Source organism: Buteo buteo, chromosome 9, assembly GCF_964188355.1.
Source record: "Buteo buteo chromosome 9, bButBut1.hap1.1, whole genome shotgun sequence".
Taxonomy (NCBI): Eukaryota; Metazoa; Chordata; class Aves; order Accipitriformes; family Accipitridae; genus Buteo; species Buteo buteo.
In genome coordinates, this window is record NC_134179.1 from 10,115,099 (window position 1) to 10,132,764 (window position 17,666).

At 40.6% G+C, this 17,666-nt stretch overlaps 2 protein-coding genes across 5 annotated transcripts in view; one reads left to right on the forward strand and one right to left on the reverse strand.

Annotated features, from left to right (window-relative positions):
* ASB3 (ankyrin repeat and SOCS box containing 3) overlaps positions 1 to 17,666 on the reverse strand; it is a 30,390-nt gene that overhangs the window by 12,667 nt on the left and 57 nt on the right. The window contains exons 2-3 of one of the 4 annotated variants that reach the window (XM_075035331.1): positions 17,007 to 17,073; positions 16,130 to 16,367 (exon numbers count right to left, since the gene is read on the reverse strand). The exons of 1 other annotated variant lie outside the window; for it this stretch is intronic. In XM_075035331.1, coding sequence (XP_074891432.1) covers positions 16,130 to 16,159 — 30 coding nt within the window. In that variant the 5' untranslated portion in view covers positions 16,160 to 16,367; positions 17,007 to 17,073. Of the gene's footprint in view, positions 1 to 924; positions 940 to 16,129; positions 16,368 to 17,006; positions 17,655 to 17,666 lie in introns of those variants that run through there. 2 more of the 4 variants (XM_075035332.1, XM_075035333.1) reach the window with 2 other exon arrangements.
* On the forward strand, positions 157 to 12,380 carry CHAC2 (ChaC glutathione specific gamma-glutamylcyclotransferase 2). The gene is made up of 3 exons (XM_075035337.1): positions 157 to 557; positions 7,344 to 7,379; positions 10,758 to 12,380. The coding sequence occupies exons 1-3, from the start codon at positions 423 to 425 to the stop codon at positions 11,139 to 11,141; spliced, it is 555 nt and encodes a 184-aa protein (XP_074891438.1). The 5' UTR covers positions 157 to 422; the 3' UTR covers positions 11,142 to 12,380.

Here is a 17,666-nt window from a genome sequence, read left to right on the forward strand (position 1 = left end):
GGAGGGGGAAGAAAATAAAAATAGTAGTTGAAAAAAGAGATGCCTGTTAGTACGAAGTATGTGTATTTTCGTTTTGTTTTGCAGAGGTTTTGGTTCGGCTTGCGGTTTCGGGGGCAGCGTGTTTGTTTGCGGCGGGTAACGGCTCCCCGGGCAGCAGTCACGGCGGGCGGGGGTCACCTCTCCCCGACCGGCCGGCCTAGCTGAGAAGGCAAACCCCAGCGCACCGGGCGGGCTCGGCCTCACGCTCACAGACACTCCGCCAAAACGGCGCCGTGGCCCCGGCAGGACCGGGACCGCCGCCGCCCCCCTCCCCCGAAACCCCGCAGCCGGCGGCCACCCCCGGGGCAGGACCCGCCGCCCCCCGCCCCGCCGGCAGTGCGCAGGCCCGCGGCCGCGCCGGCGCGCCCGGCGCTCGGTCAGCCATGTGGGTGTTCGGCTACGGCTCCCTCATCTGGAAGGTGGATTTCCCCTACGAGGAGAAGATGGTGGGGCGCATCCTGGGCTACAGCCGCCGCTTCTGGCAGGGCAGCACCGACCACCGCGGCGTGCCGGGCAAGGTGAGGGGAAGCGGGGCGCGGCGCGGCGCTCCCCGGGCGGCGGCGGCGGGCCCGGCAGCGCGGCCCCTCACGGCGGCGGCGGCGGCGGCGGGGCGGGCCTCGGCCTCCCGGCGCGGCCACCTCCACCCCCGCTGCTCTGAACGGCTCGGCGGTGGGGAGCGGGCCGAGCCCCTGCCCCGCGGCCGAAGAGAACCGGCTTTCCTCCGGCCCCCGCCTGCGGCCGGGCACCGTCCGGGTGCCGAGGGCGCTTCCCCCAGTGCGGGGGGGACCCGGGAGAAAATGCCGGCGGTGGCCCTAACGCGGACGGGGTCCGGCGGCTCGCCGTTAGCCGGCCTCCCCCGGGCTGCTGGGGGCCTCTCAGACGTACATCTCAGGAGCAACTGATACTTTCTGGTGCCAGTCCTTCCAGTCGTCTTCTGCCAAGTACTGAGGTGGAGTACATCCACTTCGACTTCTAACGTATTTCATCCTGGCAAGAAGTATTTCCTGAAGTACAAGAATTCATTTTCTTCTGTACTAGCAATCAAAAAAAACCCTAACCCATCAAACGACACCATGAACTTCGAAGAGAAGAACGGTAACAAAAATAACCATTCGTCCATTTTAATAGCTCAGAAATAACCGAGTTAGTTACTATAGACATTAATCTAAATAAATAACTAAGGGAAAATACCCCATTGTGGCTGTCAGGCTTTGAAGAGGAAGGCTAGTTAGTAACTCAAGGCCAGAAGCATTGATCTGAGTACCTACCCCGCTGTTTTTTTCAGCTTTTTTACTTTCAGATGAAAAGTTGTGAAGGAGGAAACACTTACTGTTTGGAAAAGGGGAAAAAAAAAGCCACCAAGAAAAAGAAACTAAAATTTCAGAAGTGAGCATTTCCCATTTCACGCGAACAGACATATTTTTTAAGCCACAGGAGTGAGAATAATAGTCTTACTCTGCTTTGAAAGCCTGTACCACCCTCCCCGTAGAAGGGCTAGCACCCTTATATAATTCTAAATAGCTTGACAAATATTAAAGAAACAATAGGTTACGGAAGCACCCAGCAAGTTAGATGAATGACTTTGATGTGGCAGGACTGTTATTTATGGCTGCAGGTGCTGCTCACAATTTAGTCATCAGAAATGCAAACTGATCATAAATGCACAGAAACTGATACTTGCATACAGCTCTCTAACAACTTACCTACTTTTAATGCTGGTTTTGTATCATGAAAGTATGTTTTCCTGATGCTCCCTAAAGCAGTCATCTAACCTGCACCCTGGTAACTCCACTCTAAAACTGGAATACGGCTTTAAAAGAGCTCCTCCAGAAAAGGCATAAGGATTCTTAAAAATAAAACACAGCATGCTACCTGTGGCATGGAAGAAATTTTCATCTAGTTCTGAATAGCACTAGTTAGAACCTCAAACACCAGAAAATAACTTTCACAGTGCTTAAAGATAATACAAACCCCACCCTTGCATTTACTTTTCTGCAAGGCATATCACCCTGCTTCAGGTACTAGCACAAGTTGGGCATTTAGTAGTTAAAAAAAAACCCAAAGTTTACTGCAAAGAAACAAATCATATGAAAGCGCCCTCGGCAGGCATGTTTTTCAGGTTGGAGCAGCGCTGTGCAAATGCAGCTGTCCCAGTTCTGAACTCGAGCTGCAAAACGCTTTGCCACGTTGCTTTTAAGATCGAGTTGAAAGCCTCACTTTGTCACCCAGCTTACGTGCTGTCATACAGACAATTCCTGTCTCCAAACCTGCCCTGCTCTCTGCTACTGCCTCACCTTGCTGGAGAGATGCAGCATGCCCTGCGGCTTGGTGACGTCTGCTGAATGGACAGCTATAGTTCGCTTTCTCAGTGGGAACACTAATTTCTCATCTACTAGTCGTTCCTTTTCAAAGATTATGTTTGGATGAGCATTAGGAAATTTCTATTCTTCTCTTGAATTTGGATGAATTGAAAAGCACGTGCAAAAGTTGTTAGGGTGCGGCATAAAAGAGTGTGATCCCATCAGCATCCCCTACTTAGGAAACCAGGCTTTAAAAAAGAAAATTTAAAAAAACTTAATTAGTCAACAGAGAAAGTCTTGCTCTTGGGGCTTCAGAAAGGAATAAAATCCACACCAGCCAGTTTTTCTTCCTTCTTGCAAGTATCCTTGGTGACCTCATTGCATTATCTTCTGCTGGGCTAGCCGTAATTCCGGGGAGTACTCGGACTGACTGTCTTTGTGCAGATATTGGAAATCTTGCAAAATGGCTATGCCAGGTTGCTACCCACTAGCATATACTTGGTTCCAAGAAGCTTAGACATTCATATTTCTGCCCCAGTCAAGATCATATGCAGAACCATCACCTGCAGGCATACAGAGCCTTAAAACAACCAAAAAACTGCCCCCATAACCCCATGCTTTGTTCTCCTTCTATTTAGATGCTTGTTTGGACAGACTGAGGGCACAGGTCATTAGTTATGTAGACCTGTTAATGCCTTTTACGTTTTATATAAAACACTTGGCATTAACAAAATACACTTTTTCTCAGCATCAACAAGTTAATGCCTTTTTGTATTCCTGCAGTCCTGAGTTGTTACTCCTGCTTGCAAGGCAAAAAGGCTCCCTGAGTGTACACTGAGAAAACACACAGCTGGGACATCCCATTTCACCAGGCCAAGTGCTCTCTGCTATAAAATCTTTACAATCCTTGACATGAGAGATGAATTACATCTCTTGTGGGTGAGCTACAAGTGAAACTGCTCCTTCAGTACTAACACATTTTAAAGAACAGCAATAAACTAGTAGCCAACAAGTTAAAAAACCTCTTCTGCAAACACTCGTTGCTCCAGCATTCCACGCTCAGCACAAGAAAAACACAGAGAGCACTTTTATGTACAGTGGCTGCAAGCTTTTAGTACAAAACTCGGTTGACCTTGTAATCATACTTTGAACCACTCAACTCTTACTGTAATAAGGCGGTTAACTAGTTATAAAGTGATGTTTAATCGTGGAGTCATATTTTATAGTTTACAGGGTGTTAAATTGGAAAAAGTTTTGCTAGAACAGATTAAAAATACAAAAAAAGGAATAAATATTTCTTGAAAAATATACAGCAACTTATACATTAGCTGTATTTAAAAATAAGATTTTCAGAGGATTATTCCAAATAGTACATTAAAGCAGCTTGAATTTTACCAGGCAATAACAGTGTGCCCTGAAAAAAAATGCTATCAGCTTAGAAAGACCTGAATAAGTAACAAAAATGTTTTCATAAATGGCAAACTCAAATTTCTTAGTGCGAGCTTCAGGAAAAACGGCATCAGAAATGCAAACCTCCATGATTCACATAAACCTTCTCAAATGTTAGTCTGGGGGTTTGGTTTTGCCTGGAACAGCACAGAAGTGTAAATGCGTTCAAGGGTTGAAGCCATTATTATCACAATATGGTTTGAACCAAACTAATAGCTTGCTGCTGCAAGTGAAGTTTGGCTTCCTCTCCTTACAATCCTCCTCCCTCCCAGCTTCGGACCGCTTGCTTTAGCCGCTCTTCTTGATTGGGCACCGGCACTCACTTGACTGCACAGCATACTGACAGGCCTGACACCTGGGGAATCTCAGTTCTGGCTCTGCCAGAGACCATCTTTGTTCCTAGCTCTCTGATGTGCTTAGAAAAAAAACCTGGGGGAACTTGATGTCGTGATTAATCTAGCTCCAGCTGTCTCCCATCAGACAGTGCCCAACCAGAAAACTCTTGAATAGAATTACTGGGTCAGCTTAAGGTTAAATCGTTTTAAGATAATGATGGGCTTTTAGTTTGTTAAAAGTGAAATGGAAAAAAGGAGGCTGAACTAAAGGATCTCCAGAGGTGCCTTCCCATGTCCACAATTCCCTCATTTACCGTGGTGGTTTCTTCCCATGGGATGGCTGCCAGTGAGGGGGCTATAGGGGAGAGGACAGATAGATAAGCTCCTGTTATGCCATAAGGAGCCACAGGAAAAGGAAGTAGAAAAGGCTACGCTTTCTTTAAATAAACTTATGCTTTTAAGGAAACCATTTTAAATTACTATATTCCTTATAGCAAACTTCCACCTCCCTTTCTGAAAAAATTTAAGAGGTAATCAAGGTAAAATTATTTCTAAGGTCATACTTCCTTTTATTCCATCTTAATTTCATGTCCAGATGCAAAAATTAATTGATTCCTCTATCATTAAATATTTAGTAATTTTAGTAGCTGAAGAGTTTATGGTACCACTGAAAACCATCTAACAGTGGAAGATCTTATTTCAGTTTACCCCACTATTTCATAGCACACCTCAGCTAGACCTCAGGACTGTCCTGAGGAACTTCATCTCCAAACAGATAGACAAAGCCCCCAAGCCAGGAGAACATCATAGACTCTAGTGCACACTCTGCACCAGTAAAACCTAGAAGAACCTCCCGTCACGTGCACTCTAAGACAGGAGTATGTTTGGGAGCTCTAGCATACAGTACAATTGAGGGCATGAAGTGAAATGCAACGCTAAGAGCTGACACAACGGGTATTTAATTTTCTGCAGTGGCTTCCCTTCCGATTCAGAGGGTGATGGCCCCTTAGCTCTACAGATGCCTTAGAAAATTCCTGCATGGCTGCAGACCACACTGTTGCTCCAGTGTGATCCAATGCAAGGTTGGCTTTATCAGCCTTCCTGGCAGCAGGCTGCACAGGACCGACACAAATCCCTCAAAGACATCTGCTTTAGGAGATCACTGAAGTTTGCCCTTGCCAGTACTCCCTGGGCACAACAAAGGCGGTTTTGGTTTATATCATATAGCTGGTCACTCATAGATGTGTTATTTTCTTTACTTAGCTAGCAGAGGTAATACCCATGGTTCCGTAGTGGTGTTTGGTTTAGGTAGATCCATGCAAGACAAGGGCTCTGCAAACCAGTAGAATAAGTATCCTGTCCTTCCCTAGACAAACAGATTGTTCTTCCATCACACAACCAATCTGAAGATTAAGTACTCTTCAGTACTTAACTTTCATTTAATATTTAAGCTTCAGGTGCAGACATTCCTGATAATAAAGAGGAATTTGTTTCCACCACATAATGTCTCTTTAATCCATAATTTACAAAATCTTAGCGACCAGTATTGAGTACACAAGTCAGGGAAGTATTAATGGCTATGGAAAAAACTTCCCAGAAGGAACACCTAAGTTATCTTGATTAATCATGGTAACAGACCTGTTTCCCTTCAGTACTTAAACAGTAATCATTTAGTATTCATTTAGTTTTGTTGCCTTATTTTATCAATCACATCAAGAATAGATGGCTGATGCTGGGAGAGAACTGGCATAAAAATGAAAAAATGCAGCATGTCAGAGCTTATAAATAGCCTTTAAGATTATAAAAGATCTGACACCAAATAAGCAATATCTACACTTGATGGTATCTATGAAGTGCTCTGCAAAAACTAGATTTCATATTTGGCTTTCATATCTTTCACATCACCTCATTCATATCTTTCACAAAAGAACATGTGGCTTGCCAATGACTCGGTGTAGGAGAAAACCCTACACTGTTACTGTGTGAGAGAGACAAACACAGGTACAGGCTTACCAAACAGAAGAGCACAGACAGGTCAATGAAACCATTAGTCATGAGTCATAAAAAGACCAAGATGTGGTAGCCCGAGACTGAAAGTTACCTAAGACTAAATGAAAGGCATGCATCCAAGTACATCAAGTTCAGATTATCTTTGCAACTCCTAAGAGACTGAATTTCTATCCTACACTAGAATTGAATGAATGCTAGTATTTCTGCTTTCCCTTACCTTTAACCAAAGACTGATTGGATGCCAAAATTAGCAATTTTAAACTATAGATGTAGTTCTCCATAGGGTTTTATGTTTTAAAATTTTATTCTCCAGGTTATACAACAAGTTTCAACAATTTTCTTTTCAGTATTTATAAACTGGCTTCTTACTCTTCCTGCAAGAAGTAACTCATTGGAAAAATAAGCCATTATGAAGGTACCCTCCATCTGTCCAGTAAGGAAGAATGAGCTGGGAGGGGGAAAAGAAGGGGAAAAGAGTCTTTTGCACAATAAACTTATTTTTTCAACTTTGAATAGCATGGTGCTTACTAAAAATTACTAGCAGATTTCTTTGTTCAAAAACATCTAATTAGCTAGGAGCTTTTAAACCTAGGAGTTGCCATGTGTCATAGTGTAAAATTAACATTTTCTAAAATCCAGTTAGTGCAAACCAAACCAGAAGTGGTAATATCTTGCTTAGTTCTATGCAAGCTAGATTTCTGTGTTACATTATTTTCCATGCCTGTGTATAAACTTTTTGAATACAAGTGAGAAGCTTCACCTTTTTGTCAGTCCAGAGATAAAAAAATTGCATAGTACTGTAGAGAAGCAACATGACTGAGGAAGGTGTGCTCCTTGAGGATAGTTTTACATTAATGAATTATTGTCACCATTTTAAACAGGAATAGAATTGAGTCTGGACAGCACATACAAAGCAAGGACATTCAAAACCTCCCCGTTTATGACTGCCCTTAGTTTAACTTGTTGCAGACACTTTCCACTCAGAATTTAACATTTTATTTATCACCGTTTAACTAATACAGATCAAAAGCTATTCTTAGAAAATATTTTTACTGGATGTCAAAGAAATAGACCTTATTGGGATTGTCCTGGACTAGTTCTCTGACCCTTTCATTACTTTTCATTGGGTTTTTTCTTGTTTTGTTTTGGTTTTGCTCATGATTTAAGCTAAAAGCTTCTAACTATGATTTTTTTTTAATTTTAATTTTAGCCTGGAAGAGTTGTGACTCTGGTTGAAGATCCTGAGGTAGAGTACTCCTGTTCTGTCTCTGTAGTGTACAGAATGTCTTGTTGCATTCTCAGCCTGTGTAGTAAGTCTCTATTAATTTTTGCTTCTCTACAAGCAAATAATTGAGTTATCTTTAGTGCAATTAAAAGTTCTCTCAAAATTTCTTGGAGTTACACCAATGACTCTTGATTGTTTCAAATCAATCAAAACTAAGAAACTGGAAGTAGTTTAGGTCTGTTATTACCAAAGGTATATTTTAAAGTACTTTCCAGAATAGTCATTTCAGCTGTCCTGTTATAAGATGCAGAAATTTACCTTCAGCATATGTATAGTGCTGATGATATGCCAATAGTAGTCCCCAGATGTTGTGTCAGAACTGTAATCTTGCCTTCCCAAAATAAAAACTGAAACAAATCAAGATTACACTGCAGTGATAAAAAAGGAGATACCCTTCCTTTATTTTTTGCTACACAGATAAAAAGCTTAAGGAATTAAATGCCACAACTGTCCTTTTGGTTTCTATGTAATACTGTGAAATTAGCTTCTGTTCAGAGAAAATGGTCATTAGCCCGAGTCTACCATTCTTACTTATCTTTGGACCTTTTCCCTAGGTCGGTCTCAGACACCACAATGGAATTGTTTGCAAGGGGAGTGCCTGGGCTGGGGAGGGAGGGGAGATGAAACAAGGCCTAGGCTTACAGTCATGTAAGCTGTAGGAAAATCAAGATTTTTCTGCTTATAAAAGTACTTAGACTTACATTTTACCCATTTCTAATTCTGTTTGATAGTAAAGAAGCTATCTTATAACTACCTGCAATGTTTTTTAGGGATCTTACCCACTAGAGAGCTCTTGGTTATACTGCTCACCAGCTAGGAAAAAAGCAGTGAGCTAGGCTGGGGAAGGCCAGGGGTGGCTATTGCAGGATATCCCTTGGATGGGATTGCTTTCCCGCTCCCTGCTGATCCTTCAGGCCCTCCCGCATCCAGCAGTGTGCCCTATTCTGGCACCTTGCTGAGGACGGCTGCAATGGTCGTGTCTATCCAGCTTCACACTGCTCCAGGAGAGGGAATCCCTGTGGGTACTGTTGCCTCCAGAGGGGCAGGAGGGAAGGAAGGATGGCATGGAAGCAGAGGGAGAGCAAGGCCACAAGACACCAGGCCATAACACACAGAGGATGGGTATTTTGGTAGTAGTAAAGTTTTTATTTATAGTTGCTTATCTGTACAATTATGATACTGCTGTCTTACCTATCTATTTTCCTGAAATAGCAGCCACAAAGAGAGGTAAGTTTAGCAGTAATTGAAAACTTCAACTGTTTTTTGCAGTTAGCAAAACCAACAAAATGCAGTGCACCGTCTCTCATTGTGATTTTCTGTACCTTTCTAGTAAGGGTTTTTTTCACATTACCGTACTGCTGGGTACCATTATGTTACACAGATGCCTATATAGACAAAGAATGCTTATGTTTATTGTCACTCAGTTTGTATTGTTAAGCAAACTTATTCGTTACCATAGAAACTTTTTTCCCGTTAGCAAACCAGTTTTGTTTGGTTGGGTTTTTTTCCCTTTTCTCCAGAATCTGGTGTGGCCAGATAATCACACTTCACACATAAATATCAAATGATACCACAAGTCATTTGCTTTAATTTCAGTTATTCATTCTGCAGTTTAAAAAGGTAACCTTATTTTGAAGATATCTTAGCAGACTACAGCAATTATTCCCCTGGACACAGACACCACATACTGTGGTGACAACAGCGGTGGTACTTTTACTAGCAATCCCAGCTCTCAGCTCTGTGCTAGCCTGTGCGTACTTTTCACTAGTGATACACATAGTGCAGCTTAGAAACCTCTAGTTTAGAGAGTTATTTTTACTTGCTCCATCTGAATTTCTTTGCCAGTTAAGAGGAAGCCACACAGAAAAAGAACATCATACTCCTTGTCAGATTTCTGGATTGTAATTTTCCATCATCTGAAATAGGAATCCTCTACACTGAAAACTAAATGAGTTAACAAGCAGTAACACTTAAGAGTGTTTGCTTTAAATCCCTGTCTCCACCACACCCATATATAGTTTCCTATCAACACCAAAGTAGGTCTGAATAGCTGATTTAACTCCAAGAGAGTAACATGCGTAGAAGAGGCTGTTTTTAAAACTAGCACATTTCCCGTAGACAGCTGGAGTGAACCCGCATCCTAGATGGCTGAGGTAAAGTGAGGAACCCATTTCTGTACTCGTTAGTGCTGTTCCTGGCCACAGCACATCAAATGCTGTAACCAACTACAAAGGATGCAATAGAAAATGACTCCTGATTTTTTTAATAAAATGCCTTTGACCGACATATAGTCTGACTGCAAAATTCAACATTCGTGAATTGACACCACCACCCCAGCACTGTCTGATATCATGACAAAATAGTAAGATCCAGTTTTAGGGGGAAAAAACCAAAATGTTACTTGCTTTATCATCATATACTGTAGCATTGATAACGTATACCTACTTAGCTGCAGGAAGAATCAACATCGATGTTGCAGCAGACAAAACAGTCTACCATTTATTTTAAAACAGCACTCGTAAGAAAATGGACCATCATCATTTTTCTAAGCTATTTCAAAACAAAAACCCATGCAAATCAATCCCTACACAGATCTTGCTCATTTGTTTATAAAAACTTGGTAAGGGAGTATAACTAATTCACACCACAGTTAAATACTTTTTGAGAGATGTTAACTGTGAAGAGGATGAAGAAATACTCAGGTTCTCAAAGATGGTAATGAAATTTATCCTAACAGTGTTTGCTGAGGTGCTGGATATGCCATGTTTATTTGTGCAAAATGAAGGTTCATCTCTCAGTTTTTTCTTCTCTGATTCAGTTTCAGTGCGGTAACATTACCACACTCAGCCCTCCAAGTACATGTAACAGATGTGACACCAGGGTCCTTAGAAACAAAACTGCAACTAAACAGAGAAAGAACCTGATGAAAATTGCTTTGAATTTGGCACTGTTTAAAACTTTAATTTTCAGTTACAAATTTTATGAGGTCAGAAAGATACTTTGTATCCTTTTTGCCAGCTCCTTAGTAGCCCATGCCAAGGCTATTTACTACTTCAAACTTAACTGCAACAAGAAATTGTTTTGTAAGAAAGGCCTTGGCATTAGCAAGAAAGTGGACGATCAATCGGCATAATAACCATTTTGACTGAAGATTTCCTAAATAAAACAACCCTTTTAATTTGGGACTCCTACAAACAGTGCGAGAAATAGCTATAAAAAGACTGAAAATTGAAGAATTATTTTTTAAGGGAGTTTTGTCTAAATAAAATAGAAGTACATTAATTTGTGAGTATCTTTATGAACACTGCTTGGATCTTCTTTTCTTATGTCCTTCAACAGGGGTGTGTATGGGGTGTTGCTTACAGATTGCCAGCTGGACAAGAATGTGAAGTAAAGGCATACCTGGACTTCAGAGAGAAGGGAGGCTACAGGACTACAACTGTCATTTTCTATCCAAAAGACTCATCAATAAAACCGTTTGATGTATTGCTATACATTGGAACTTGTGACAACCCTAACTACCTTGGTCCAGCACCTCTAGAAGAAATTGCTGAACAGATTTTTAATGCAGTTGGTCCTAGTGGAAGAAACACAGAATACCTGTTTGAACTCGCTAATTCTATCAGAAATCTCGTACCAGAAGACGTAGATGAGCATCTCTTCTCCTTAGAGAAACTAGTAAAGGAACTCTTGGAAAAGCATCAAAACCTAAATTGTCTATAAAATAACTTCTTACTTTTAATGATCTTGCTTCATCTTCACAGGAACGGTTGCGTTGCACAATGGGTATATGACTTAGAAGCATGTTTCTCTGTACTATGATATCTTATTTATTTTAATACTGCATTCAAAATAGTAGCCTACTGTTATAAAAATCATTCTTTCAGGAGTCTATAGAAAGGGGAGCAGGGGAAGTGTTTTAGGTTTGAACTTGGTGAAGCAGGTTTTTCCCCAAAGACATCTTTATGAAAATCTCAAGAGAAACACTTAACCTTCTCTATCTTTGAAGATTTTTTTTTAATTATTATTATTTCAGGTGTAAAATAAATCCTTATAATATTTTAAGATCAAAATCTGCATTCAAATACAACTCATATTGATTTAAGTGATAGTTCTTTCCGATTTAAGACCACAAGCGTGGAGCTCAGTGCAGCTAGAGAGATAAATGTTAAGTAGTTGTAAATTGCATAGTAGAATATTTATATCATCAACATTCAGCTTCACCAAAATTAAATTATTCCACTGAGTTAGTCATCCTACCCTTTATATCTTAGTTTGTCCTTAAATGCAGAGGATAAACTGTTTCATTGTCAAGGGAGTAATTCCTTCCCTTGGCTTATTATGTCAGGCCCCTGAAAACCAAAGCACAGGGTACTTTGACATGAAGAAGCCATAACATATCAGTGCCTCATTTTATTTTTTAACATTAATATAAAGAGTAAAGCCAAAATGTTAAAGTTAACTGACAGTATGACTTGAAGTCACAATGCAGCAAGAGTGTTCAGAAACTTTCATCTTTGTTATCTGCCTTTAGATGCTGTGTAACCCCACCTCTTAAAAAATTCACCAATCTCTGAGGATAGGTTTTAAGCCAGTAATTTTCAACCACTGTTTCAGGGATCCATGGACAAAAGATAATTAAGAAAGGAACCCTCTTTTCAGTAAATTTATGTGTGTTGTATGGACATCCAAACAAAAAGCATTAGAAAGCCACCAGTATAGGCTAGTAGGCTTACTTTACGCAAAACATCAGCAAATGGAGTTTCCATCACAACAAGGACTTGTCTTGCTTCTCAAAAATTAAGTTATTTTTGTTAACTTGTAACAAAGTATATTTTTCTATGTTAATATATGAAAGGTCCTATTTTAAACACCATGTAATGTCACATTTTCTCATACAGAGAATGTATAAGTGTTTAATAGTAGCTTGGAAGCTTATATTTTGTGTCACTAATTGTAAAACCCATATGTTTCTACTATACAGGTTGTCCCTCTCCTTTACATTTTCCTGTTTTATGTTTGTAATTGCTTGAAAATATCAGGGTTATCAAAATAACAAGCTGCTATTATTTTACCTGGCCACCTACAAAAGCCAACAAGAACATAAATGAATGTTAATAGGAAACATTGGAGAAAGACAGCTAGATGAGTAGAAAGTAGGATATTAAAATTCAAACCTAAATTCAAGTTAATTAGACCACTTAAAATATTTAACCAAGAAAGCTGTATTTTTTACATACCAGATTATAATTTTAGTGTGCCTCTGGCATCTCTCAAGCATTGATTCATTGGGGGGGGGGGCAGAAAAAAAGAGTATTAGTTTTTAGAAGCTACTGTTTACTACTAATAGTTGAATGCCACTTGAGAGTGCATGACGGGGTGTCACTTGATGGACTACTCTAAACTGTAGAAGCAAATCCCCTGATGATACTAGCAAAATAATCGTATGTACTGAGGCCCAATTTTTCCATTAGTACACGAGTTACTTGCAAACTGATGGAATATCCTTCAAAGGTCTTGATTCTCTACTGCACTGTGCTGGCTTGAGATTGAGGTAACTGAGTGGAAAAGCAACCCCAACTAATTCGGCTGTACAGCAGGATGGAAATATGATCAGAACTTCCAGGTGCCTGTACAGTCATTAAGATGCCCAAAGCTGGAATTGAATGACTTCATGCACCAAAGATGAACAGTGATAACCATCACCCAAATCAGCATTAATGAACCTGTTTCATTACACATGCATTTATTCACCTTGACTTAAAGCCTAAGTCTTAAGCATTACTGGATACTTAACTGTTACTAAAAATGTTATGTATTATTTATTTCAAAAACACTGAAGTGTTGAAAAGAATAGTGCCCTCAAGAAAATCCAACCAACAACAGCACTTCCTTTCTTGTGCTTACTTCAGATTTAAGCAAGCTGTAGTACAGTTAAAACATGTACAATGGCATGTCCACTCTATGCGGTTTTTTTAAATTCTTTCCTCAAAGGCTTATCCTTGTTCCTTAAAACAGGGCAGGGGATGCTTACACTCACTAATGATCCAAAAATATCAGTGATTATTCCCTTTTTAAACTCTATTTAAGTACTGTGTTGGGGCAATGTAATTATGTATAGCTCTACATTTTGTACCTTTAATTATATTCAGGACATTGTTGGTTCATTTGCTTTCCAGATTCATAAAACTTGCCATAATATCTGCAATGATACATTCCAGTTTGTGCATACAACTTCAATACAATAAAAACGCATCACACTTATTAATGGTGTTGGAGAAAGAAACTTCCAGAAGTGTTTTGTTTATTTAAAGTGTATCCATATTAGGATGGACATCAATGTCTGTCTTAATTGCATTGTTATAAAATGCTGTTAGATCTAATGATGAAAACAAATATACAAGAGCTAGCTACTAGCATGCAGTCTTAACCTGTGCCAACATAGGAATTAGTTAAAGCACTGGAAATATATAGTTGTTCTTGCTGTGTGGGATTTGAGCCATAACTCTTCCTACAGCTTCAGTCACCAACAAAAGCCCAGTATGCTTTCAGATCTGTTATTTGCCACAAAAAAAAAAAATTAACATACACTTTTTATACACCATATAGGCTTAATTTTTTTTTTCCCCTACTGGTTAGAACTGAATCTAAATTTGTGACAAATTATAGAGATTTTAGGTATGGTTTCGTTATATAACCACAAACACACACTAAGCTACCTCAACTTGTTTCCAAACAGTGTTTGAGGAAACAATCATATCCTGGGATGCACAGACTCAGATCACCAAGCAGTCAACATGCACCTCTGTCCTGCCATGCATGAAGGAAGCAGTACATAGTAGTACGCAACAACAGTCTTCCCTGGTGTAAAATTTCTGAGGCCATTTGTAGGAAAAGGAACTTGCCCAGCAGCTGGTCAAGATACACCCTCCCTGTGATGCTGAAAGGAATTATCTTGGAGCAGTACATAAGCTGATAAATCTGTAAATTATTTTGGAATCTCCCAAATAAAAGTTCTATATTAATTTAAGTTACAGGAGAAAAATGTAAGGTTTGTACAAAGACTGCAGCAAGGCAGTTTGATGTGATTGTGCTATAATTTGAATTAAAATAAAAAAGCAGATACTAAAAAGTAGCTTATGTAATATCTGATATTCCTTCATATGATCAATTAACCATTTGATAGCAAGTCATTAAATATGCAATAATCTTCTGTGAATATATGAATCCATAACCTGAATATGCAACATTTTACTTATTTTTTTGTCTAGCTTTTGATAGTAAGTACAATTCACACCCATTTTGACTGCCACTGACAAAATTAACGTGTCATCTGACTTAATCATAAAACTTATGTAAACAGATTTGCATTTCTTAATGCAAGAAAACTCATGAACAACGGAAATCAAAACATTCTGTAATTACCAGATTCTTTGTAGCATCCCCAATAATGATTTCTGTCTTTCCTTCTTCAACCATTTATCTGCTCCATATTTCCCATAGATGAGCAAACAACAAAGATCAGATGGGACTGGCCTAACCTGTTCTAATGTGGAAACTGTGCTGGACCATTCAGGTATACGTGTATATATCCATACACACACAGAGAGAACCCTTACGAGTTCTTTTTTTTTTATACACATAAACTTTCATTTGCTTTTAGCTATTGGTTAACATTTAACAGCTTTGTGCACCAACTATTTGCCAAAGTTTGGAGGGTCACAGGTCTTTCCAAAACAAAACAAAGCTAACTCATGCCCTCACTACACAGAAAGAAGAATTATTAATGATTTCATTACTTTTGTATCACTACATCTTTATTCCCACTTTCATGCTCTCAAATTTCTTTTTTCACAAGGGTACATAAAGACCAGACTCTTTCTAGACTAGGCTTCTTTCTAGAAACTAGCATTTGATGAAAATTCTTCACAAAGGTAACTAAAGTGCAGTTCAGTTATGCAGAAGGATGCAATGCTTGGTAATTCTTAAAAATCACTTTAACACTTTCAGTAAAACAGTTTTCACCACAAATGCAAGAATAACATTGTGTCATACTGCAGTTCTTTAACGACTGACAAAAAAAGGAAAACATACAGTCTTAACAGAAGCTCTACAATACTGAACATTTCAGGCAATTTTAAATGCACTTGCTTGCTCAAAATATGGATAACTTACCCCTTACAAGCAGAACCCCCCCCCACACACACACATTTTGAACACAACTTACCCTTAAAAGTTAAAGCAACACAGTTTCAAAATTGATTGCAGCATCCCTGGTCAGTATTATATCACTATTTTACATCATTATTTCCTGAAGCTCATCATGTCACCAGTTGAACTCTGATTTGTATCCCTTCCCATCCCTTCTTTCTGGTATATGTCTGGATACCGGCTTTACTCAAACTGAGGAGCTGAGGTGTTGAAAAAAAACCGGAACACTACAGCTCCCTCATCTGATCTATTCCTGTATGTCTGTTCTGTGTAACAAAAAAAGCTTACAAGGTGATCTTCCACTCTGTTCAGCCGAGCTACTGACTGGCAGAGGGGATGCAAACACACATCAGGATAGCAAGCTCCCAGCAGGGCCCTGTATCTTGACTTTCTACTATGCAAGTACATAATTGTCATCAGATTAGAAAGAGACTGTTTTTCAAGTAATTAGGCTTCTCTAACAGTCTTCTGCAAAAGCTGGACATTGACTATATACTCACTTTGATTCCAACTTCACACTCCCTCAGCATTCTTAGATTAATTTCCTTGCTCCTCTGGCTTTTTATTCAAGTAGCTTCCCTTTAATTGTTGCCCTCCTTTGTCTCAAACAAATGTCTTGCCTGCATCTCTCTGGTCTTTTACAGCTTAGGTCTCTTCTCTGCAGGTATTCTCCTGACACTTTCCTCTCATTGTGCATATGCTTGAACTGGAAGAATTCTTCTCTCAGTACAGCTGTATCTATTTTGGCACCAGTTTAACAGGAAAAAAAAAATTTACACCCTTAAGCAAGAAAATTACGGTAGCAAAGCTCAAAAGTATTGACTAGACTTGATGCAGCCATTTAGTGAAGTTTTAAGTAATCTCAACTATATTATCCCCATCTGGAAATTGTCCTTCTGATCTGGGCAAGAGTCAACCAAGGGATTACAAACCATATACTTAAACAGTTCGGACTCAGCCAGTTTTGCCCAACATAAACGTGGAAATGCAGGCACACGCATTGCTCTACTGGCAAAAGAGTGATAAAGAATGGCCTGAAACAAAACACCTTAAACCAAACCACCTGAATTCACCTGAATTTTTCCTGGTATCATCTGCTTCCTTTGCCTTCATGTACTTCCCTCACTAAACATTTCAGTGCCCACTCTGCTCATTAGGGTTTATTAAGAATTGCTATATGCTACCAAAACATTACCGCTATCCCCAAATGTCACCCCATCACCAATTGCAAAGCAGATGGTAAACTCCCCCACTTTTCTCCCTCCTCCAGAGTCTCCACTCCATCCCAGCTGCATCTCAACTTATAGTTCAGTCTTAATTGGAGATAAAGGCAAGTGCTTCGTTATATTTACTGCAATATTAAATGGTGTTGCTTACTTTTTTCTGTCTTCCAGACTTCTTCTATGCCATAGAAGTCTTGCTGGCACTACTTCATCAGTAAAAACTTGTGCAAAAAAAAAAAAAAAAAAGGAAAACAACACAATCTAGCCACCGAGGAACGTCAGCCCCGCGCACTCTGCTGATGTAAAAACCCCACGGTGACGATCACAGGTCCTGCGGAGCACACAGCCGCTCCAGAGCCTGCTGAGCCCTCCAGCCCATCTCTGCCGCACTGACCAGCAGCGGCGGGCCTGCAAGAGCGGGTGCTGGCTTTGCTGCAGCACTGCGTCAGGGCAGGGCCTCTTTTTTGAGGTGAATTCCACGGCCTTAGGTCCGGAGGAGCTGCGGCAGAAGCAGGAGCTCGCTAGCGCCCGGCACAGGCGGGGATTTCCCGAAAAGCCCACGCTACGGCCGTTCATAAACCCGTTACAGAACTAGCGCGGCTGCAGCCGTTACCCTCTGAGGGGCTTCTCAGCCAGCTGGGCGCCAACGGACAACACCCGCAGGGCGGCGGGGACCCTTAAAGCCCTCCCCGACTCCACCGCAGCCGTTAACGACCCCGCCGCCACGCCCCCGCTTTAACGGGACGGGACGGGGCGGGGCGGGAGTTTCCACACAGAAACGGCGGCTGCGCCCGCCCACCGCTCGCTCGTTCCC

Bases quoted from the DNA above. Each gene is read 5' to 3' on its own strand.
- CHAC2 (XM_075035337.1), top strand. From the start codon at position 423: ATGTGGGTGTTCGGCTACGGCTCCCTCATCTGGAAGGTGGATTTCCCC. The intron at 558-7,343 runs GTGAGGGGAAGC...TTTTAATTTTAG, and splicing joins ACCGCGGCGTGCCGGGCAAG to CCTGGAAGAGTTGTGACTCT. The intron at 7,380-10,757 runs GTAGAGTACTCC...GTCCTTCAACAG, and splicing joins CTCTGGTTGAAGATCCTGAG to GGGTGTGTATGGGGTGTTGC.